This window comes from Gekko japonicus, unplaced genomic scaffold (assembly GCF_001447785.1).
Source record: "Gekko japonicus isolate JY-2015 unplaced genomic scaffold, Gekko_japonicus_V1.1 scaffold861, whole genome shotgun sequence".
Taxonomy (NCBI): domain Eukaryota; kingdom Metazoa; phylum Chordata; class Lepidosauria; order Squamata; family Gekkonidae; genus Gekko; species Gekko japonicus.
The window spans coordinates 568,690-593,232 of NW_015169199.1; the positions used below are offsets into that span (position 1 = coordinate 568,690).

The 24,543-nt window shown below is 46.6% G+C and overlaps 1 protein-coding gene across 1 annotated transcript in view; it reads left to right on the forward strand.

Annotated features, from left to right (window-relative positions):
- KCNMA1 (potassium channel, calcium activated large conductance subfamily M alpha, member 1) overlaps positions 1 to 24,543 on the forward strand; it is a 427,405-nt gene that overhangs the window by 270,888 nt on the left and 131,974 nt on the right. The window contains exons 12-14 of the mRNA XM_015416325.1: positions 4,870 to 4,939; positions 7,565 to 7,720; positions 21,841 to 21,950. Of these exons, the coding sequence (XP_015271811.1) occupies positions 4,870 to 4,939; positions 7,565 to 7,720; positions 21,841 to 21,950 (336 nt within the window). The remainder of the gene's footprint in view (positions 1 to 4,869; positions 4,940 to 7,564; positions 7,721 to 21,840; positions 21,951 to 24,543) is intronic.

Below are 24,543 nucleotides of genomic sequence, written 5' to 3' on the forward strand. Positions count from 1 at the left end.
TCTAGGGCAACTCTCCACCATCACCTGATTATTATAGGGATTTCCCACTGAGAGCATCAGGGCTCCCAGCTCCCCTTCCCAATTCTGATGCCTTGCCTCTATGGCTCCCAGCACCTGGCTACCACAGGGACAGTTTAATGCCTTGGGCACCCCTGTAGGAATAGCCACTTTCCAGTCCCACTGGAGCCCCTTTTAAAATAGCATGTCTGAAAAGGTGGAGGTCTATGTAGTACAGAGAACCACTCCCAGCATCAAAAGTTTAAAGTATTTATTAAAAAGAAAATGTTCACAAGCATACTTTTAGCACAATGCCAGATCTGAGTAAGGGATACAAAAGAACTTGGTAAAAAAAAATGCAAATCCTTTGTCCCTTTCTCTGCACATGCTCTAACTGATGGTCAAAGGAAAGGCTCTTTCACTTAGCTGTTCTAGATCTCTGCAAATTTCCATTACCTTCAGGCTCCCTTCAGATGTCCAGACCACCTGCTTGCGAACCAGAGCTCAGAGTTTTCCTCAACGAAGCATCCCAAAGAAAGAGATCTATTTCCTGTTGCACTGAGATCTTATCATCTCTGTCTCCCCTCCCACTTGACCCCAGTCAGTCCAGGTCAAGGCAGCTTTTCCTGCTGTCAATCTACTTCCTCAGCCTCTTTAGAATATGATACCTCCAAACCCCTGTTTCCTGCTTGGAGAAGGAGGTGAGGGGAGAAGGGGGAAGGTGTGTCTAAACCTATTAGCATTTGAATGAAGGTGAGCCTGGAAAACCATTGATGAGCTTCTTCCTTCCCAGATAAAGAGGGGAACTTTAAAAATAAAGGGGGGACTTTAAAAATGCCAGCTTCCCAAGAGAACATACATTTAGTCACACCTACATTTTAATCTGCTGAGAGAACGTGTGCTTTGATTTAAAATTACATAAGAATATTAAAGAGAAAATCAGATGCAAATTTGTAAGCTTGTAAATAGATTCCACCTACTTAATTAAAAAATAGGGGCAAAACAGACTCCTCTTGTGTACTCGCAGAACAAACAAGTTGATTCAATAAAATTGAATGCTTAATTAAATGCTTCACCTGAAAGACTATTAAAAGGAGAATTAGACTGGGATAGAGATACTAACAAATTACATCCCACTTGGCAAAGCAAGCCGTGCAAGTCCACACTCGACTGTGCAATCTGCAAGTGATACATTTTCCTCCACCCGCAGTACCTATCAGGAAATCTTCATTTGCAGTATTGCTACTGAAATACTTCTTTGCATGGATGTTTTTTGGGGGGTAGTATGCAAGAGAGGCAGGAACGTTGTGTGGAATTTCATTCCCGGTGCCCCTTATGCGAAGGATCACGTTGTGAAGAAATTCTGACCCCCACTTCATCGAAGACATCCAGGACATTTTTGGTTCTACATTATCCTAAAGGCATCCATTCAGATATATGTTTTAATGGTCGGCTTGCTTTCCAAGAAATTCAGATCACTTAAGAGTCCTCCCCCTTTCCAGTCAGTGGGTGGAGTCCATCCAGCGTCTTCATTGCCAGCAAGATAAGCTTTCACCTTCTTCCATCTTGGTCTATTTGTAATCATATAGACCAGTAAGAGACAGTTAAGCTGACAACAGGGTCCAAGCATCATTTTCTTGGGCCCACTGGAACTTGTAAGGGGGACCCCTATCCTGCACATTTGCCATGATCCCATTGCATTACAGTTGCCACTTACAGAATCACAGAATGTTAGAGTTGGAAGGGACCTTGCAGGTCGTCTAGTCCAACCCCCTGCACTCTGCAAGAGCATAGCTGAAAGAGAGCCCTACAACATACCCAAAAGATGGCTGTCCAGCATCCGCTTGAAAACATCCAGTGAAGGAGCATCCACCACCTCCCGAGGCAGACTGTTCCACTGCTCAACCACTCTTACAGTTAGGAAGCTTCTCCTGATATTTAGCAGGTAATGACTCCCTTGTAATTTCCACCCATTAGACCTAGCCTTGCAATCCGGAGCAAGAGAGAATAGATCTGCTCCATCTTCTACATGACAGCCCTTCAGATACTTGAAGACTGCAATCGTGTCCCCTCTAAGCCTTCTCTTTCCCAGGTTAAACAGACCCAGCTCTTTCAGCCTTTCCTCATAAGACTTTGCCATCACTTACCTTTGCCGCCCATCCCCCACCCTTGCTCAGTGGAGTGGTAGGAGAAGGGATAGGGCTGCCAAGCCACGGCGGGGGATCCACACGTCTTCACAGGATCCCTGCCGCGGGGGACAGCGATACACGTTGCACCGCCGTCGCCAGGATGTGACGCTACGCGTCGCTCTGGCAACGGGGCTGTTTGGAGTCCCGTTGCCAGAGCGACGCGTAGCGTCACATCCTGGCGACGGCGGTGCAACGCGTATCGCTGTCCCCCGCGGCAGGGATCCTGTGAAGACGTGCGGATCCTCCGCCGCAGCTTGGCAGCCCTAAGAAGGGATATGGAATGAAACAGCACATGGACGTCACTTCCTGTTTCAAAACAGAAAGTGATGCCGTGATGGTTTAGGAATTTCAACAATTTCTGTCATGATGTCATTTCCTGTTCCAAATTTCTTGGAAGTCACTGCCTCTTTTGAAACAGGAAGTGATGTCATGACAGTCATTTTTTTAAAAATCCCTCCATTGCATACAATCTCATCAGTCAAGGAAGAGAATTCTCTATATGAATTCTGAAATTTCTGACATCATGCCATGGACCAAATGGGGGCTGTTCTGCCGTGCATCCCACCCTTCCCATTTTGTTTCCCATAAAATCCTGCTCAAAGAAGAATTCAGCAGAGCTTTCAGGCTATTTTGTAATGTTTGGATTAGTCTAAGGATATTATCCTGTCAAAGTTTGAATTTATTTTTAATTCTAATGGGCCAGTGTCATTGCACATGTATTATACATTAACCAGTTCACTTTAAACTGTCATTTTCCTGGGCTTTTTCATTGCAAAATCATGAATTACCTCCCCAAAGTCAATCTCTCTTGCAATTTTACACTCAATAGACAAAACAGCTAGGTAGTTTAACCAGTCTTGCCCCCTAATAGAATGCTACAAGTAGAGGGGGGTTTAGTTGCCAGGAAGAGCTAATTAGAGTCAAGATGCATAAGTAACTGAGCAATAAATACAGCTAAGATTGGAATAACACATTTGGTAGGACATGTAAAGTAAAGGTAAAGGTTCCCTTGCTCGAAAGCCAGTCAAATTCGACTCTAGGGTTGCGGTGCTTATCTCCGTTTCCAAGCCGAAGAGCCAGTGCTGTCCGAAAACGTTTCCGTGGCCATGTGGCCGGCATGACTTAACACCAAGGCGCACGGAACACTGTTACCTTCTTCCCACCGAAGTGGTCCCTATTTATCTACTTGCAATGTCTTGCTTTCGAACTGCTAGGTTGGCAGGAGCTGGAACTAGAGACGGGAGCTCACTCCGTCTTGCGGCACCTGGGTCTCGAACTGCTGAGCTACCGACCTTCCACAGCCTGCAGTTCAGCATCTTAACCACTTGAGCCACCGCAGCTCCTATGTAAATAGCAGCAAATTGGCATACAGATGATAAAGTTGTTAACAACAGATGTGAGAACTAAGTTTGAGTCCAGTGGCACCTTTAGGACTGACAAAGTTTTATTTCTGGGTATAAGTGAGAACTGAGTGACTTAGCGTGTGTAGTGAGATAAGAAGCCAATGTCTCTGTTCCATTGTCTGAGTGTTGTAATGACTTGTATCCATTTATCCTTTGGATAGCTGCGGTGGCTCAAGTGGTTAAGACGCTGAACTGCAGGCTGTGGAAGGTCGGTAGTTCAGCAGTTCGAGACCTGAGTGGGCCGCATGACGGAGTGAGCTCCCATCTCTAGTTCCAGCTCCTGTCAACCTAGCAGTTCGAAAGCAAGACATTGCAAGTAGATAAATAGGTACCACTTCGGTGGGAAGGTAACAGCATTCCGTGCGCCTTGGTGTTGAGTCATGCCGGCCACATGACCACGGAAACATCTTCGGACAGCGCTGGCTCTTCGGCTTTGAAACGGAGATGAGCACCGCAACCCTAGAGTCGGACTCGACTGGCTTTCAAGCAAGGGAACCTTTACCTTTACTATCCTTTGGTGTAAGGTTTGACCTAATACACCACTCAGGACAATGGAACTCCCCCAGGGCTTAACAGAGATATTGGCTTTGTTAGCTCTTGCATTTGTGTGTTTATTTGCTGCCATTCGTTGATCTTACTGGCCACCTTGATAGAATCTCAGCTTTACTTATTCATCTTGGCTCTGACTGGCCCTTTCTGATGGCTGCCCCCCCCATCTTCCTGTATGTAGGGCTTAAGGAAATTCCATTTCACTTTGTCTGAGGAAGCGTACTTGCGCATGAAAGCTTATACCGTGAATAAAACTTTGTTGGTCTTAAAAGTGCCACTGGACTCAAATTTAATTCCAACAGTACTTTGCTTTCCTGCTGTTTGTAAACTTTCTGAAGGCGGGGCTGAAAGTGGGGGATTCCAGTTAGGGAATTGCATTGAGACCAGGAGGAGTTTTGTCATGCTCTCTAGCCAGTCGAAATGCTTACAAAATGTCGTTGGAGCGCAATAAAACCAACCTGAGAGTAAATATTTCCAGGCAATAGTCATGTGGATTATCCCACCCAGTGAACCAGATGGCGTCACTTTGCCACGTAGCCAATCATATTTAGTTGTGACAGCATCTCTAAGAGGAACCTCATCAACTGCATTTTTCAAAACTAAATTTAGAGAAAAAGGAAACTAGAGTTATAAAATAGAGGGTTCCAAATAGCACTAAGGTACAGGATCATGCCTACAGTACCTCTGTTGAACAAAAATAGTCAACATTGCATTCTTTTCTTTCTTTTCAGAGTAATTTCCATCAAGAATTACCATCCGAAAATAAGAATAATCACCCAGATGCTGCAGTATCACAACAAGGTAATGGAAAACCTGGGGGACACCCACCACTTCCTAACTTTATGTTGTAACTCCATTTCTGTCGTGTCTTGAAGTACGCCAATGTGCGGAAATATATTAGTGATTCATGTCCCCGACCTTAATTAACCTGTAATTTCGAAATCTATAAGGGTGCTTACAATGCACAGTTATTCCTTGCACATATTTGTTGTTGTTCAGTCGCACAGTCGAGTCAGACTCTTCGCGACCCCAGGGACCAGATCACGCCAGGCCTTCCGGTCTTCCGTCGTCCTCTGACGTTGGCTCAATTTCATGTTCGTTGCATCGATGACACTGTCTAACCATCTCATCCTTTGCCGTCCCTGTCTTCTTTGACCTTCACTCTTTCCCAGCGTCAGGGTCTTCTCCTCCAGTGAGTGCTCCCTTCTTATTGGGTGGCCAAAGTATTTGAGCTTCAGTTTCATTATCTGGCCTTCCAGGGAACAGTCAGGGTTGATTTCTTCATGTGTGGTAAAATTCTCCCTACTACTTGGCAGGGTTAGAGAACTCATCTTAAGAGGGTGTCTGGAAGACCCTAACCAATTAGGGTTTAGTTCTTAAGAACCCATACAGGTGACCCCCCCCCCAGAGAGCCTTGTCGCTCCAGGGTAGCTTGGTTATCTGTACCGCCATCATGACATTACCATTTCTCAGATGCCAGTGTGTGGTGAAATGTGTGATAAAACAGTCATTTGTAGACACCCTTTGATTTCAGGGAGAACAGAGGTGACCCATGTGACCCCCTCCATTCGCACAGAGTCTCTACTGTCCTCCACAACCTCTGTCACACAGGGTCAGGGTTACAGGTAGGTCAGGCTGCCACAGTTCACCACCCATCTTGCCTCTTTTTAAAACGTATAGGGAGCCATGACCGGTGTCCCCTCTAAGCCGAGTTAGTGTGAACTAGCTAACAGTCTTTTAGCCTCCAGCTCACAGATTTTTGTCTTCGCTCAGGAAGGAGGGCCCCAGAGCAAAGTAATTTATGCAGTAGCCAAATCGCTTGCTGTTGGGATTCTTTTTAAGTAAGTCAGCAGAGTGTTAAGAGACTGAGTCCATGGTGTGTATTAAAATATAAAAGTTTACTATAACCCTAACATGAGAAAAAGGTACACAGGATATAAAATAACAAAGAGCTATTATGCCTACATCCTTGCAGCTAAAAGGTAAAACGGGGAAGAGCCGAATGGCATCTCCTTCTCTAGTCAGAACAAAGAGAGGAAAACGTAACCAATATGCTAAATACTTGACACCTTGGTTTCCAATCAGACTAGCAAATTAGCTCCAAAGTTCCGGGGCATCCTATTGTCTAAACAGATTGCTTACAAACAAACATGTGACTTCCTGTGAGTAACATAAACAAACATTTAACCCCAGATATACTGAGTGTTTTCAACTTGTAATACCCAACACTTGCTCACAACTTTAATGCCTGTAGCACACAAAGTAGAATTTTTGCTCACAAGACTCCAGAGCTTAGAGGGAGCATTGGCCACGACCTTTTCACACACCAGGTCCTCTCTCCCCTGGATCTGAACCCAGACAAATGGTAACCATACAAACTAAGCTTGTTATTCTTGAACCTGTTAAACACCGTCCTTCTGTTGTATGCTAATTTACTGCTCACCCTCTACCTATATGTAATGACTGGCAATTTCCATTTCATTGTATCTGAAGAAGTGTGCGTGCCCACAAAAGCTAATTCCTTAAATGAAACTTTGTTGGTCTTAAAGGTGCCACTGGACCCAATTTTTTGCCCGGCCAATAAATAAATGAATCTGTGAAACAGGAGCCAATTTATTTAACAAAGGGAAAGTGCACTTTGCATGTCTGGCCCAATCTGCATCTAGCATTTGCTCCGCTGTCTTACCAAACCCAGGCTGGAACAGAAATTCCCTTCTGCATGGCATGCCACCTTCACGTTGATTGATTGTCGGATTTTGTGGCAGTGTCCAAGACTGCATTGCCGTTGATCTCTCGGTTTTATGGTAGCCGCCTGCATAGATTTATGGCCGTTTTATGGCCATTCGGGGGTGACGCTACAGTCAGTACGGCATTGGCCCCCGGGGTATCTGAATGTGGTTTTGAGCTGCATCTTTTCCTGTTCCAGTGTGGGTCTGGTAAGACAGCGGAGCAAATGCTAGATGCAGATTGGGCCTTTGAGAGGCTCAAGTTCAGGCCCATAGCTACAGCGGGGCATTTCGGGGCCTGGCCCCCTGACTTCCTGTTAAGGCCCCATGACTTCCATCCAGCCCCCAGGCCCCTCAGCTCTCTGGGCTGCCCGGAGGACTCCCCACCACCACCCCTTCCCCAAGCGTGGCTTGCTTCTCTGCGTAGGAAGGCAGAGCGTGAACACCGCAACGGTGAGTGGTTTTTTTAAAAACTATCTCATTTTGTGATGTGAGTGCCCCCTGACTTATTGAAAGCCCCCCCCCAAAATTTTTTTTGCAAAATCCTGGTTAGGGGCCTGCTCAAGTTGCGGCACTGAAACGGTTTAAATGAAGAGCGGACCCCTTCGTGACCGATGCCTGCCCCCTGCCGGCGAAACGTGGGCGCGCTCTCTGTTTGAGTCGAGGGGAGTTCTCTTACCGCCGTTTTCCTCTCCCACAGGCCCATCTGCTCAATATCCCTAGCTGGAACTGGAAAGAAGGGGATGATGCGATTTGCCTTGCAGAGCTGAAGCTGGGCTTCATCGCCCAGAGCTGCCTGGCCCCGGGCCTCTCCACCATGCTGGCCAACCTCTTCTCCATGAGGTCATTCATCAAGGTAACGTCTTGACTCGTTGGAGGAGGTCAGCGGGAGGGGGGGGGTTCAGTTTGTCAGGAGGCCGAACAGACAGCGCGGCCTAAACTCAAAACAGAGAGAAATACATCAGCCCTGATAGCGAAAGCATAAAATGACGTATTCTGAAGTCGGGGTAGGGGAGGAGAGGTCCACACCGCCTATTACAAATTGGGCCGTGGTCCAGGTTCCTTCAAATGAGGGGGTTGTTTTTTTTCTCTCTCTTTCAATTGGCATGTCCACGGCTATTAAACATTGTTCAAAGTGCAAGCTTTTAACATTCTAGCTTCATTCAGATAAACCACATGTTTATCAATGTGGAAAACCTTTTCTGTAAACAAAGAAGAAAAACTTTCTCTGTCCAATCTGCATGACAACAAAGAGCCGGTAGAAAAATGGGTGATCGCTTCTCTTCTTTTCCTTTTTTCTTCTCCCCATCAAGTGATCAGGGAAATTCAGAGCCAGTTTGGTGTAGTGGTTAAGTGCGCGGACTCTAATCTGGGAGAACCAGGTTTGATTCCCCACTCCTCCACTTGCACCTGGCTGGATGACCTTGGGCAAGCCATGGTTCTCGCAGAGCTGTTCCTGAAAAAGAGCAGTTTCTCTCAGAGCTCTCTCGACCCCACCCACCTCACAGGGTGTCTGTAGTGGGGAGGGGAAGGGAAAGGAGATTGTAAGCCACTCTGAGACACCTTTGGGTAGTGAAGGTGCGGGGTATAAATTCAATCTCTTCTTCTCTTCTTCAGATCTCCTCTCTGGAGTCAGGAAGCAATTTTTCTCCAGGCCAGTTTGGCCGGGGATCTTGGATCTTCCGGGCATGGAACAGGGGTCACTGGGGGTGTGTAGGGGGGTATTTCTGAATTTTCTGCATTGCACAGGGGGTTGGACTAGAGGATCCTGGAAGTCTCGTCCAACTCTATGATTCAATGTCCCTCTCTGCAAAGATAAGTATGAGCCACATATTTGTACCAAAGCCCAACCTGTCAGCGCTATTTATTTATTTATTTGTTTGTTTCCCCTCACTCAGTTAGGCCTTCAAGATTGATATGGCAATAATAATGATGGTGACGATGACAACTCTGGCCCAGTAATTGTCAAACACTTGGGAGGGCGGGTGTAGTGGGATACCCAACGCAATCCTCCCGTGATCCCTCAGTTTTAATATGTCCTCAGTTCATTTTGGCTGCTGTTTTTGTCCAAATACAAGAGTGTCTGCACGTCGCTGGAGACATGATGACATCACTTCTGGTGTAGACCGGAAGTGACATCACCACACGACCAGTGACAAAGGTCCGGACCTCAGTTTGCCCCTGGTAAGTCCCCTCACTGGCCCAGAGCGGGGGCACACTGCCTCTGACGGGAGTCTGGGAACCCTGCTGCTTTCTGCAGATTCAGACTTTGGGGAGGGGGGGCATGTAAAAAGCAAGGAAGCTGGCTGTAGTCATGGAAACAAAGTGGCAGTACATCAAACGTGATGCCGTTGTCCATTTGTAACGCTTTAGTCCGTCGCGGTCTTGTACAGGGGTGCCACAGATATCTGTCTGCAGGGTACCAACAGCATCCCTAGTCCTGAAAGCAGAAGTGCTCGCAAATGGGAAACGTATTTGCTTTGCCGCCTTTGTCCTCGGATCACTTTAAGGAGCCAGGAAAGATAACTGGTAGGGGAACGAGAGTGCCTGCCTGTCTTGTCTTGTCTTTCTTTTTCTGCCACCAAGTCACAGCCAACCTATGGTGAAACCTACAGGGGTCTCCAGCCAACAAATATCAGGGTCGCTCTGCAGAGGCAGGCCGAGGGCACATCACCTCTGAATGTCTCTTGCCTTGAAAACCCCACCAGGGGTCGCCATAAGTCAACTACGATGTGACGGCACTTTCCGTCCCCACACTTAACCCTTTCTTTCCTGGGAAAGCGGTTACCCTTGGGTGAGACAGCATATCCCCCCAACCTCGGCTATCTTGGTGGCTTCATCGATTTCCCCTTCTCGACTCCACAGTAATGCCGCAAAGTAGTCCGGCGTGTGAGGAAGACTTTTGAGCATGCAGGCTGCCATAGGAGCGACGCTGTCAACGGCTGAGGGTTTCCAAACAGAAGCGGCTTTCTTTCCGCTGCCGTTCTCTTTGACCTCAGAAGCTGCGAATGTGTAAAGTTTGTAAGCATCTCAGAACTACCGGCTTGGCATCGAAAGGGTGCAGACAGGGAAGCTTGCCCTTTGACAGAACAATATTTCTGAGTTGGTCCCAGACCACGTATGACATCCTCTGGGCAAATAATACTAGGGGAAAGACACATGTTTAGAAGACTGCCAACAAAAATCTTAGTGGAAACCTTGTCATTTTCGAGGAATAGAGTGAAGCGGAAAGTTCTCCTCCTCATTCTCCCTTGCCTGATTACAGAGCAGTAGAGTACATCATAAATATTTGGTCAATCAAGGACAAGTGTACATGATTACATGTGACGCAGCACACGTTTAACTGATTACACTCTAACTTTGCAGCCAAATTATTTGTGTAAACTCTTTGCCCCACATAAGCAGTAAAACAAACTTGGAAGATTCAAAACGTTATTTTGCAGGCTGATATTTTCCTTTTGCTTTCGTAACGGCATTCTTCATATGGAAACTCTTATTTTTATATCAAATCAGGCACAGGGCAAATAAATTCTCCCCAAATGTATAATGTACAATTGTCCATGATTTGAACAGTTTCTGAAAATACTTTTTTAAAAAGGTAATGAAGATTTTAAACAGCGTGACTTCCGGTTGGTAGATTGGCGATGGCGGTCGCTCACCTCAGTTCACGGGGAGGCGATTAGCACACCAGTGGCAAGGAGGGGTGCTGCCTCAAGCGGCACCCCCACGGAGCCCTTGCAATGGGTTCCAGGCCAGAGGGCTTTTGAGGGTTAGCCTTTTCGACGGCTCGATGCCGGAGAATAGAGGCTTCCCTCTGCCCTGACGGTCCTACCGCTGAGTGACCATATGGTACAAGCGAATTCGACCAGGACAAGCACAGGAGATCGAGCGGAATAATGAATCAGAGAGTGAGGTCTGTGAAAGGACCAACAATGAACGTGAGTTTGAAGTAAATGGACTATTTTGACAAAACGGAGTACCCCCCCCGGTGGGAAAAGCGGAGCGCAAGGAGGGACGCCTCTTGAGCGCAGAGACAGATCAATGCGGCGAAGGGGGTAGGGGGGAAACAAACAGCGTGACTATATTGAGAGACTATATTGAGAGTAACGATAGTGAAAAGACTTCAAGCCCGGACAAAGCGGTTTGAAATTGTAAACAAAGAGGGAACATGGCGGCTTCCCGAGGAAAGTTTAAACCGAAACCAGGCAGCCAGAGTCCAAGACCGGAAGAGGGAGCAGACGTCATGAAGTTACTAGCGGATATGCTGAAGCCAGTAATGGAGCAACTCGGTGGTATTAACCAGCAACTGGCTACACTGAATCAAAACCCAGCCCTCGCAAAGAGTTGATGTCACAAGGAATAAGTGTCACCATGGAAAGATCTGCTCAGCCTTAAGCAAGAATTTCCCAGAGGTCCCTTTTCTCCTTGATGTTTCATGAAGGCTGCCCGGAACCTCCCTCTGCTTACAGAAGGAGTCCTCCCTGTGTGTCAGAGGGACCAGCCAGAGGGTTGGATCCTGCTAGGTTTGCACGGGATGATGGGATCTGCACAGACATAAAGGCAGACCAAACAGTTTGGTGAGACTCAGCGAGAAGAGGAACTGGGTGAGAGCTCCCAGTCCACGGACTTTCAGTGAAATTCTCTGCCTTCAGACGAGGATATTTTGAAGCATGGGGGTAGGGGTAATAAAGAGTTTCGTTTCTTATATGGCCGGGGTCCAACATACCTGAGGGACCGCTTTTCTCCATACATACCCCAGGGAGCACTATGGTCGGGGTCTCAAAACTGACTGGCCCTCCCATGTTCCAAGGATGCCAGGCTGGCCACAACCAGGGCCAGGCCTTCTCAGTGGCAGCTCCATACTAGTGGAGCAAGCTCCCAGAAGAGATCAGGGCCCTGTGGGATCTTTTAGAAGAAGGAGAGATTAGATTTATTCCCCGCCCTTCACTACCCAAAGGTGTCTCAGAGCGGCTTACAATCTCCTTTCCCTTCCCCTCCCCACAACAGACACCTTGTCAGGTAGGTGGGGCTGAGAAACCTCTGACAGAAAAGGCTCTTTTTCAAGAACAGCTCTTATCAGAGCTATGGCTTACCCAAGGTCATCCAGCAGGTGCAAGTGGAGGAGTGGGGAATCAAACCCGGTTCTTCCAGATTAGAGTCCATGCACTTAACCACTATACCAAACTGGCTCTGTCTTTTAGAGTTCTGCAGGGCCTGCAAGATGGAGTTCTTCCACCAGGCCTTCAACTAAGGAATCAGTGGCACTATTACAACCAACAATCCCAATTATAGAGCCCTGGCCCTTGGGTTTGACATCTACAGCCTGTGTCGTCACTTATATCAGGAAGATCATGGAGCAGAACATTTAGTTAGACCTTGCATGCACTCATATAGTATGCCATTGTTAAGCAATAATTAATTATCGCCAGCACTTTATGATACTGAATTGTTTTAACTGAACTGTTTTTAGATGATTTTATGTGGACTTTAACTGTTATTTACGTATCAAACTGTGTAAGCTGGCCTAAGCCTGCTTCACGGGGAGGGCGGGGTATAAATTAATTAATTAAATAAATAATCCCCCCCCTTTCAGTGGTCCAGCAGTTAAAAAAAAATGGACAATCGTTGGATGACAGACTTGCCTTGTCAGGTAGGCATTAGATTTTTGCAGATTTAATATCCAGCTGTGAAGCCACGCCAAGTAGAAAGCGGACTGAAAAACAGAGACTTCAGGAAAAGGATGATGGCGGAATAAAAGAAGAACCAAGGAGAGACAGTGTAGCGTAGTGGTTAGACCACTGCAGTTAGACCGAGGAGACTTGGGATGAAATCCCCGCTCAGCCCGGAGGCCCAGCGTGGGTCCCGGGGGAGTCAGTTGCTCCTTGGTACATCAGGGTCTGTGTTGTCTAGTCAGACTGGCAGCATCTCTCCAGGGTCTCAGGTAGAGGGTCTTCCTGTCACCTGCAGCCTGAAAAGAGCCAGAGTCCAGTAGCCTCCCAAAGGACATCTTTGATTTGGACATCTGGGGACGGTGGGTAGGGAGTGTTGTTAGGTCAAGAATCTCACTCTTGACAGGGTGCCTGCTGTATTTTTGAAGGACTGTGTGGATGGGGGACTCCTGTGACAGCAGCTCTTGCTCTGGGCACTGTACCTGGGTGACAAGAGTCGATGAGGAGATTGGGGAAGGCTGCACGGCGCATACAGACCAAGCTGAGCTGACCCACCAGTCCTCTGTCCGCTTGTCACGGTTGGCCGTAGAACACCGACGATGTCCCGACCACTCTGGTTTTCGAAGACTTAAAAGTTTCCACTATACGCAATAGCCTCGCTCAGCATTTCCGAAAATACAGATTGTGGAGTTGCCCACCCGCCCCTTTGAAAGAAACACAACACACGTTATGGGATACATCAGCTGACCTGCACCATTTCATACGCACGTTAAAATACGGGTTGTATCTGTGCTTGCAAGGCAAGCTTCCTGGCAGAGCAAACCCACCCCCGGCTCAGAGCCAGGTCTGGAATCCCTCCGGGCCCTACCCGTCACGGCCCGCACGCCGGTGGGTAGAGGCGATGGAGGGGCACACTTTGGCCCATGGCCTTGAGCAGGGCTTGTTTTGTAGAAAAAAAACAGCAGGAACTCATTAGCATAATAGGCCACACCCAACCACAGAAACTCATCAGCATATTAGGCCACATGCCTGACAGTACAGCTCATTAGCATATTAGGCTCAAGTGGTTAAGACACTGAACTGCAGGCTGTGGAAGGTCAGTAGTTCAGCAGTTCGGGACCCGGGTGCCGCATGACGGAGTGAGCTCCCGTCTCTAGTTCCAGCTCCTGCCAACCTAGCAGTTCGAAAGCAAGAAATTGCAAGTGGATAAATAGGTACCACTTCGGTGGGAAGGTAACAGTGTTCCGTGCACCTTGGTGTTTAGTCATGCCGGCCATATGACCACGGAAACGTCTTCGGACAGCGCTGGCTCCTCGGCTTTGAAACGGAGATGAGCACCGCAACCCTAGAGTCGGACTCGACTGGCTTTCGAGCAAGGGAGACCTTTACCTTTACCTTTAACCAGCTTTTGCCAGGCCTATTTATACCTCACCCCCTCCGACCATGCAGAGCAAGCTGCTGCTCCGTCCACCCCAGAGCTCACACTTGGCCGAACTGCCGATGAAGGGCGGCCGCTGTCAGACCCAGCTGGGAAGGCAGCCCCCGATTGGCCGGCGCTCCCGTGCTGAGCATTGATGCTTCACTCCAAGGATGGGGGGGGGGGGGGAAACGTCAGTGCCTGCTCCACAGGCCAGCACTGGTCTTTTCTGAGGTCACACTGTCCCTGTCTGAAGGAGCTGATGTTGCCTACTGAAACTACCGGTTTCTCTGGAGACACAACAACCTAGCATGTTGCTCTGCTAAACGTCGGGGGAAGTTTTCATGGACTTTTAGCTTCCCAGAGGAGGTGGAATCAACTAGAGGGACAGAGAGCATGGAATGATGCCAAAAAGCCCACTGTATTTTGTCCACACTTGTTCCTTAAGACCAGGGGACTTGTTTTTTTTTGTTACTGTGGTTGTTGTTGTTTTTGAAAAAAAGAGGTGCTGGAACCCGCAAGAGGGAAATGCAGTTTTCAATTTGTACACTGAAAACTCATGAAGTTTTAAACGTTTTAAAAAGAATTTTGTTGAAGAGGTTCCGGAACTCCATTCCGGTGTGTTCCCCCAGAAAAAAAACCCTGCAAAACCTGCTACTTCTATCTATCTATCTATCTATCTATCTATCTATCTATCTATCTATCTATCTATCTATCTATCTATCTATCTATCTATCTATCTATCTATCTATCTATCTATCTATCTATCTATCTATCTATCTATCTATCTATCTATCTATCTATCTATCTATCTATCTATCTATCTATCTATCTATCTATCTATCTATCTATCTATCTATCTATCTATCTATCTATCATCTCTCTCTCTCTCTCTCTCTCATCACACACACACACACACACACTTTTATAATTAAAAAACCACAAAAAGGACACAATGGGTTCTCATTTTTCTGGTAGGCTAAAGGCTGGTGGCTCAGTAGTTAAGATGCTGAACTGCGGGCTGGAAGGTGAGTAGTTCAGCAGTTCGAGACCCAAGTGCCGCATGATCGAGTGAGCTCCGGTCTCTGTTCCCAGCTCCTGCCAACCTAGCAGTTCGAACGCAAGAAATCGCAAGTCGATAAATAGGGACCACCTCGGCGTTTAGTCATGCCGGCCACATGACCATGGAGAAGTCTTAGGACAGCACTGGCTCTTCGGCTTGGAAACGGAGATGAGCACTGCAACCCTAGTGTCGGATTCGACTGGCTTTCGAGCAAGGGAAACCTTTACCTTTACCTTCTAAAGGCTGGTAGTCGATTTAACTGGATAACTTTTTGGCTTCCTAGATTCTGGTCTGTCTAGTCTTCCCCAAAGGGACCCCTATGACCTCATCCCATGGTACACAGGACCAACTCGCCGAATGCCAAGTGCCATCCCCAACGGTGCCCCCAACACTCCAACAATCATGCCGGAAAGCTAGCTCCGCAGCCGAACTCAACCAGCAAGGCTTTAAGTGAAATCATGTGTGTGTGAGACTTCTCAGAGAATGCCTGGGGTGATATAAGAAGCAGCTTTTTGCCTTCCTTTGTACAGACACTGTCCTGTCAATGCAAGCATTACTGGAGCTCTCCTTCTTTCCAGCCCCCATGGCAGCTGATTTCGATACCTTAAATCACCCACCTCTGTCCAATGGGGGACAATAAAGTCAGAACCAGCAAGAATGGATTTCATTTCAGAGCAAAGGTTGCCGCTGTAAAACCTTTGTTTGTTTTGCTGAATAAACTCATTGAGACACCGGGTATAAATCTTTCTTTATTAAGTATTGGAGCGTTCAAGAAGATGGATGTGTTAGTTTCGCTGAGATATCCGGGACTGGAGACTCAGGGGTTTATCACTGCTCCATTGCGGTTTCTGCAAATGTGCTGGGCCCGTTTTAAGAGCCGGGGCTTGATGTATTCCTGGGAGGCTTTTGTTGGCTTTGGAAGATGGATCTTTACTGCTTGTGAAATGACAAAGGGGGCAGAAGCAGCGTCAAGTAAACTTTGCCTGCTTAAAAAAAAAAAAAAGACAGCTTTTGAACATGTGAGCCACTTTTGAAATGTTTCCTGTGGTGACTTCAATTATGAAGGAGGAGGAGGAGGAGGAGGAGAAGAAGAAGAAGAAGAAGGAGGAGAAGGAGGACTGGATTTATACCCCACCCTTCACTCGGAGTCTCAGAGCGGTTTACAGACTCCTTTCCCTTCCCCTCCCCACAACAGACACCCTGTGAGGTAGGTGGGGCTGAGAGAGCTCTTTCCAGAACTGTCCTTGAGAGAACAGCTCTGCAAGAACTCCGGCTTGCCCAAGGTCATCCAGCCAGGTGCAAGTGGAGGAGTGGGGAATCAAATCCGGTTCTCCCAGATTAGAGTCCGCACACTTAGCCACTATACCAGACTGGCTTTTGTGTGCATGCACACTTCATCAAATGCACACGAAAGCTTATACCCAGAGTTAAACTTGGTTGGTCTTAAAGTTGTCACTGGACTCAAACTTTGTTCTAAGGTTTTTTGGGGGGAATGAGCTTTTGAGACTCAAAGCTCCTTCTGTCAGAAGATACTATCTGATGAATTGCCCAAGGTCATCCAGCAGCTGCAAGTGGAGGAGTGGGGAATCAAACTGGGTTCTCCCAGATTAGAGTCCGCGCTCCTAACCACTACACCAAACTGGCTCTACAGGAATTCTACAGGAGCTCCTCGGCTACATTGGTAGCCTAACATATTCTCTCTCTCTCTCTCTCTCTCTCTCTCTCTCTCTCTCAAAACATTTATAACCTGCCTTTCCTCACGCCTGCCAATTCAGACCCCCTCGGAGGCCCTGGCAAACAGGCAGGCCTTGTAGCACCTCCTGAAGGTTTCAGGTGGGCTCTCATCTCTTCAGTGTGCCCCTCCCACCAAGCCGGAGCCACGATGGAAAAGGCCCAGGCTCTGGTTGATGCCAGACGGGCCATACTGACTGGTGAGGTGACCAACAGATGGCTGCCTGATGGCTGTAGTTGGTGCACAGGGACATATATGGAAGGAGATGGCCCTTCAGATTTTATGGGCATTTTTAGACTGTGCAGTAAAAGTCCTTTTAAACTGCGCAAGGGGGGCTTGGGAATTTCAACCAGGGGTGGGCTGGGGGGGTTCCCGTACCCTGGAGGGTCCCTAGTGGTCAGAAGCCCTGATGGTTCAGGCCAGGCCCGTAGCTACGGTGGGACTTTTGGGGGCTCCGCACCCTTTCTTAAAAGCATAGCCCCACAAGAATTTATCCTCTAAATTATTTTTGTTGTTGTTAAAGGTGTGTGGTCCTTTAAGCAGAGTAGGGTGCTGTAGTTGACTAATTCTCGCACTGAGCAAGGGGGTTGGAGTAGGTGACCTCTAGGATCTCTTCCAACTCTGTGTCAAGGAACTGGTCACCTTTAAGAGGGTTTTTTTCCCCCTGCCTGTTAGCTTTCTTGACTAGAGAAGTCATCAACCTCCACCTGCTGACTTGTTCTCAGAACTGTTGCTTCGGCTGTCAGAAGTGATTAACTTGCAGCAGCTGAGAATGGTCATTTAAAGCGGTTGACAGCTTGCAGTTTATAGTTCTATCCTGGCTACAGCTTTCTGTTGGCCAAGTGGCTTTTCTTTCTGCACTGAGAACTTCAGCCCCACCAGGAAAAAAAAAATGCCCCACAAGCCACAAAATCCTGGCCCTGGCACTGGGCTCATATCTAGCTCCCTTACTGCAGACCAACCCTCCTGAAATTATCTTCTTTTCTGCTATTGTATTTGACTTTGAAGGACTGGAAATGATGAGAACTCTCAGCTCCTTCTTTAGAGACTACTAAATTGCAGCAGTAACAATTACGCGTAGGTTGGGGGGGGGATGCAAGTCCAGCTTTAACTATGTGTACTGTGGGGGGAAGAGTACCATCATGAAATAATGTTTTTTTTAATGGGTTAATGTTGTGAATATTTATTGCCCACAGGGTGGACATGCATAGGAAGGACTGGGAGGGTTCCCTGGATCCCTGGGGATGGGATGGGGGAAGAATGAGTGGCTCAAGACTGCATGGACTCCTCCAAGATAGGAAAGAGAGAGGAGGAATGAATGTTTCCAATTGGTATATTTACTATCAAGCGGCCGCTCTAGTGTGGATAAAGGAGTGGATAAGCCTTAAAGATACAAGACTTCTATCACTAGAGGGACATGATCTTAGGATGGGATGGCACGCTTATGTCTGGTACGGGAAAGATAAGATCCATACAAACTTTGCTAGACACACACTAAGAGGATCACTAAATAAGATTTGGACTAAATTAAAAGACATATGGTATAGAAAAACCCCAAGATGGGTGGCCCCGCTAGAAGCTTTTATGAAACCATCATTAGTAACGAGGAATCTAAAGGAAAGCTATCAAACACTATTAAGCAAAAAAAAATGAGTTAAAAACAGAAGAAAAACTAAGACAGGAAAACAACTTGTCATGGTGGGAGCAGATAACATTAAGAGACAGATATAAAAAAGACATGATAAGAGGATTTGAAGATCAAAACAATGAACTAGATAAAATATGGCTGTCCTCAAATGATAAGTTAATCCAGAAGCTATATAAGTTTCTGCTAACGGATTTTGAACAGGACGAAGAAATTAAATCTGTAATGATCACCTGGATGAGAGATATAGGAGAAATAGAGGAAGAGAAATGGGCATCTATGTGGAAGATGGCTAAAACTATGAGAGCGATAGCATATAAAGAAAATGTGTTTAAAATGTTTCATAGATGGCATTGGGCGCCCGATAAAATAGCCAAATGTTATATGGGGTACTCGAATAGATGTTGGAAGTGCAAAGTTTGTAAGGGGACCTTCTATCATATGTGGTGGGAATGTAATAAGATACAAGGGTTCTGGAGAATGGTGAAAAGAATATTTCAAGAAAGTTTGGGTATAAATGTAACACTAAAACCGGAAATATATCTGTTGAATATGATCCCGAGAGGTTATAAAAACCAAGATGCTCATATAATTAGTTATATCATAACAGCTGCCAGAATATTAATAGCTAAACACTGGAAATTAGAAAGATTACCTACAAGAAAAGATCTGATAAATAAAATACTAGAACTAGCCAGGATGGATGATCTAAGTTTAAGGTTGCAGGATAAGAATGAGAAGGTACACAAAAGGAGATGGGAAAAAATTTATAAATGGATTGAAGATCAGACAGAAATGTAATATCCCTATTGTATAGGTAGAATGATAAGGGATAATGGACTCTGATTTATATGCAAATGAAGCAGATGAAATGTTTGTTAATGTAAAGTTTTTTAAAAAAACTTTAAAATGGAAAGTACAAAAAAAAAAGACTGCATGGACTCTAGGGGAAATTGAAAGAAGGTGAGGGGCAAAAAGCCAGGAACAGCAACCCCCCTTCCCCTGGTAGTTTCCCTGGCATCACAGGCCATGCCACTCTTGAGTGGAAAAGAAACGTTTGTAATAACAGCAGCGTTCAGTTGGCAAGAAGATGGACAATGCAATCTGAAAGGTCCCCCCCCTGCCCCCGCCATCGGAAATGGATCTGATTTTTTGGTGAGAAGTCTTGGGGACAGAAGCTTTGCACTTTGTACAACTGCTGACGTTGTTTGAGTCTCTTCTGGAGCAGCTGTCTTTGGGCGGGACAGAAACAAATAAGTTGTTGCCTCAGGATGGTTTTGATCAGGGGTGATTTCCTGCCGGAGAGCGGCAGAGTGGCGCTCCGGCAGTAAGGAGCCTGTGGCACCCCCTCCCTGCCGCCGACATTCCTGGCCCACCTGTGCAGGTGGATGGGCCAGGGAAGGTTTGCAGAGCCCCCCGCCGCCTGGGGGGATATAAATGCTTTTCTTTCCCTGGGTTCCCTGCCCAATCTTCTCCAGGTGCTCCGCAGCTGTGGGCCACCTGGAGAAGATCAGGCAGGGAACCCAGGCAAGCCCTTTCCAAGGGGTGTGGCATATGCAAATGAGTTATGCAAATGAGCTCCTGCACCTCTTTTTTATGAGATGACCCCTGGTTTTGATTGATTTCTGAGTGGCCCAGATAATTAATTTTGGCTCCTTTCCCAGTGTCACTTTGGCCCAACGCTTGAATGTCTTTGCTGGTTTACTGCTGGGGGTGGGCAATGATATATCATGCCAAGAAGTGTAAATGGATAGATGGATGGACAGACAGACACTGCATAGACATACACACACAAGAGATAAGATGTAACGTTCATTGTGTGTTTATATGTTAAGTTCGGTCAAGTTGCTTCCGACTGAGGGGTACCCTATCCCTTGACAGACTCCATCCGTCCTGTGTTGGGTCTTCCTCTTTTCCTGCTGCCGTCAAATTTCCCTAGCCTTATTGTCTTTTCCAGTTACTCTTATCCTCTCCTAATGTGACCAGAGCACAATAGCCTCAGTCTAGCCATTTTTAGCTTCTGGGGAGAGTTCAAACTTGATTTGATGTACGACCCATGGGTTTGTCTTTTTGGCAACTCACGGTATCTGTCAAAGTCTCCTCCAACACCACATTTTGAGGGAATAAACTTCCTTTCAAAAACAAAATGGAACCAAACGCTGATGTACTCTCTCGTTCCTAAAAACGAGTAGCCGTAGACTGCCTGCTCAGGTTAGCCAGTCCTTCTCAGACTCTCAACAATAATTGACAGGACTTTTTAAAAATCTACATTGCCCGGGGCCAAGATGAGTGGGTGTTCGTTCTATATAGTGCAGGACTGGAATTTGTTGTCTTTGGGGTCCTATTTGTACTGTCCGTTGGACCCTTTGCATGTTTACTCAGAAGAAGACTCCCCTGCATTGAACAAGGCTTCCTCCCAAGTAAGCATGCATAGCCTTCAGGTAGGAGACAGCTTTTGATCAGTTTCAGGGGGTAGCTGTGTAGGTCTGCAGTAGAATATCTTGATTTGAGTGGGTAAGACGCTGAACTGCAGACCGGAAGGTTGGTAGTTCAGCAGTTCGAGACCCAAGTGCCACATGACAGAGTGAGCTCCCGTCTCTGGCCCCAGCTCCTGCCAAAAACCAAAAAAAAAGGGGGGGGACTCAACCCAAGATTTAACTGCGAATCAAAAAGGTTAAGCTAACACTGTATGTTATAAAAGTACAAATGTTTATTAAGGTGTAAACATGTTAAAACATATTATGATTAAAAGAAAGAATCTAAATATCAGACTTATAAAACCTTTTCCGGTACAAATACACTTGACGGGTAAACAATTTCAAATTTAAGGACCAAACGCGTTTCGGCCTCTTTGGGCCTTCCTCAGGGGTCACTGTTTTCTATATTGTACTGGCACACATCCAAATACATGTATTCCTTCTTCTTCTACTTCTTCTTCTTCCTTCTTCTATTTCTTCTTCTTCCTTCTTCTTCTTCTTCTCTCTTAAACCCAGAATTAAACCTTGTTGGTCTTAAATGTGCCCCTGGACTCAAACTTTGTTCTGTTGCTTCAGACCAACATGGCGACCCACCCAAAATCTTGTTTTTCTTTTAGATCCTACTGCACTTAAATCTAACCTTTTAGTCATCCCCCTCCCCCATGGTAAACATATATTTCAGCGATTCCATAAAACCTTTTGCCCTGCTGTTCCAAACAGTACTAGTCTCAGGCTGCTGTATAGGTATGACTTTTGGGAAGGGGTGTGTGTGTGTGTTGCTGGTGATTATGGAAAGCGCGTCCCATAAAAACTTAGCAGAGACTATTGACCGGTAAAACAATTAAGTGAGATACTGAGTCCAATTACCTAGACATTGATTTGGGCTTAATCACCTCCATTAATTTTCGCAGAAAGTGATTTTCAAAATCTGCAAATTTTCTTTTTTTGTGTCTGTGTGTCTCCCTCTTTCTAGATCGAGGAGGATACATGGCAGAAATACTACCTGGAGGGAGTCGCGAACGAAATGTATACAGAGTATCTTTCTAGTGCCTTTGTCGGCTTGTCCTTCCCTGCTGTTTGTGAGTAAGTTGATGCGGAGCAACCCTTGCACGGGCCTTCTTTCGTGCCCAAGTCAAATGGAAAACGGAAGTGACCTGTTTCTCATTCTGAAATCCAGGGCTATTTTTGGGCAGGAACGCACAGGAACGGAGTTCCGGCTGGCTCCTGAGTTGGCCACGCCCAGCAGGAACTCATTAGCATAACAGGCCACACCCAACAGCAGAAACTCATTAGGATTGGCTACATTAGGGGTGTGTGGCCTAACATGCAAAGGAGTTCCTGCTACAAAAAAAGCCCTGGGTTTTGACAACAAACAAGGCAAACAGAATAAGAAGCGAAAGGTGGGTGTGGCTGGATGACCACACTTCTGGTAACATGGGGGTGCGGCCTAATGTGCTAATGAGCTGTGCTGTCAGGGGTGTGGCTTAATATGCTAATGAGTTCCTGCTGTTGGGTGTGGCCTATTATGCTAATGAGTTCCTGCTGGGCTTTTTCTACAAAAAAAAGCTCTGCTGAAATCCAAAAGTCAGTCGGGGGGGGGGGAGGATTAAACGTCAAATGTATAGTGTTATATAACATATCTTTAAATGCAAATGCTTTCTGTATAAACGTGTTTTGAATCAGAACGTGAAGTATGCTAAAAACAGAGCTATGAAAGATTTTTCTGTTACTGTTGTTCTTGTAGCTATTGGTCAATAATAAGATTCGAGTCAGACCAAAGTTTTTTGTTCTTTTTCCTGCACCATAATAATGACTGACCCCATTGTGCAGATTTACTAATCTGTATGGGGGGCAGCCCTTTGCCGTTGTAGATCATGGTTCTATAGCAGAGTTCTTGTGTTTATACATCTTTGAATTTAGTCTCACTTTCTTCACACAACACTTCTCCACGGAGTATAAAATATCCCTTTCCATGACAGGAAGATACCTCCTCTGTGCGGAAGGGTCTCTTTGGTTCCATTGTAAATGTTTCTTTTTCAGCACACTGTTTTTCGAACAAAAAATGGGGGGAAGGATTACTTGTGTGAAGCCATCGTCTTAGATCCACTACTTGATATATTCATAGGGTTGCCAAGTGTCTTACCTGGTGCAGCGGGGGAGAGTCGGTTCCGGGCGACGTCATCACCCTGGGCACGTCAGCCTGATATGGGCACTTTGGGGGTGAGGTTCCCCCCGCCAGCCGGATCTGGACCGGCAGGTTGGGGGCCCTTGGCAAATCCCCACCCCCCCTGGGGGACTTGGCAGCCCTATATATTCACAGGGCCGAATTTTACAGAGGCCTTATGCATAGTGAAAATGAATGACTATGAAGTCACCCGCTTGGCCACTTCTCTCAGCAGGATAGTAATCCGGTGGCCAAATGCTTTCATCAGCTGTCATTCAGATCGAGGGGGCAAGAAATACGAGCAGTGTGTCATAAATCCAAAAAAGCCATGTCAGCAGTCAAAGTTACCATAGATGCAAATAGGGCATCAGGCCATGACAAGGTTAATAGAATAGGGAAAAGAAAAAAAGTCCGTGGGACGACCCAATTAAGTATGAGAGCAAAGCTCTTCGATCTAAATACATAAACAGTAAATGGCAAACAGTTTCAGTTCAGTTTCAGTTTATTAGGTTTAAAAGCCTGTAGGCCATACACCATAAAAACTAATTTAGACTTTGAAAAAGGTTTTAGACATTTAAAAATACAGCATAACAGAAATGTGCCACATCTAATTTACAATTATGGCACAAGAGTACTCAGCAAAACCTTGTAGATTCCAAAAAGGAAGAAAATTTTAATAACCATTTCCTCAGGAACTTTTCTCTCACAACTCCATGTTTTGGGCAACAGAAAAATATATATGCAAGTGAGTCTATAGCTGCTAGTGGGCAGTCGCAGTAACGTTGACTTGCCCTGAAAATGACCCTTCATCTGTGCAGATGGAACGGCATTGCAGCATGCCACCATATATGCTCTTCTCAATTTAGGAACGGATTGGGTTGCCAAGCCCCCCAGTTTGGCAGGGATCCCCTGCTTTTTGGGGGGGTTCTACCCGCTGCCAGCCAGCTGGCCGACAGGGAAGCCCCACCCCCAAGCCCCAACACCCGCAGCCACCCCCTCCCTTCTCTCTGCACTTAAAGGGAGACCAGGGCAGGGCAGGTAGGAGGCCTGTTGCCTGACCTGGCGGAGCTGGAAGAAAACCAGTCTGGCAACATTTGGGATCTGGGCGTCTGTTGATAAGGAGGCATCCAGAATCATGCCCAAGCTCTGGACAGTTGGTGCTGATTTTAAGGGCACACCGTCAAGAGCTGGGAGTTGGCACCCCAAACCTGTATCCTCACTGCCCAGGCACAGAACCTCCGTCTTAGCTGAATTCTATCTCAGCCAGCTCTGTTTTAACCATCCCACCATGGCCTCCAGCCCCTGAGCCAAAACAACGGCGGCAGTATCTGCCCAGCCACCCATCAAAAGATATAGGTGGGCGTCATCAGCATACTGATGGTAAGTAAAGGTTCCCTTGCTCGAAAGCCAGTCGAATCAGACTCTAGGGATGCGGTGCTCATCTCCATTTCAAAGCCGTCTAAAAATGTTTCCGTGGTCATGTGGCGGGCATGACTAAACACCAAGGTGCAT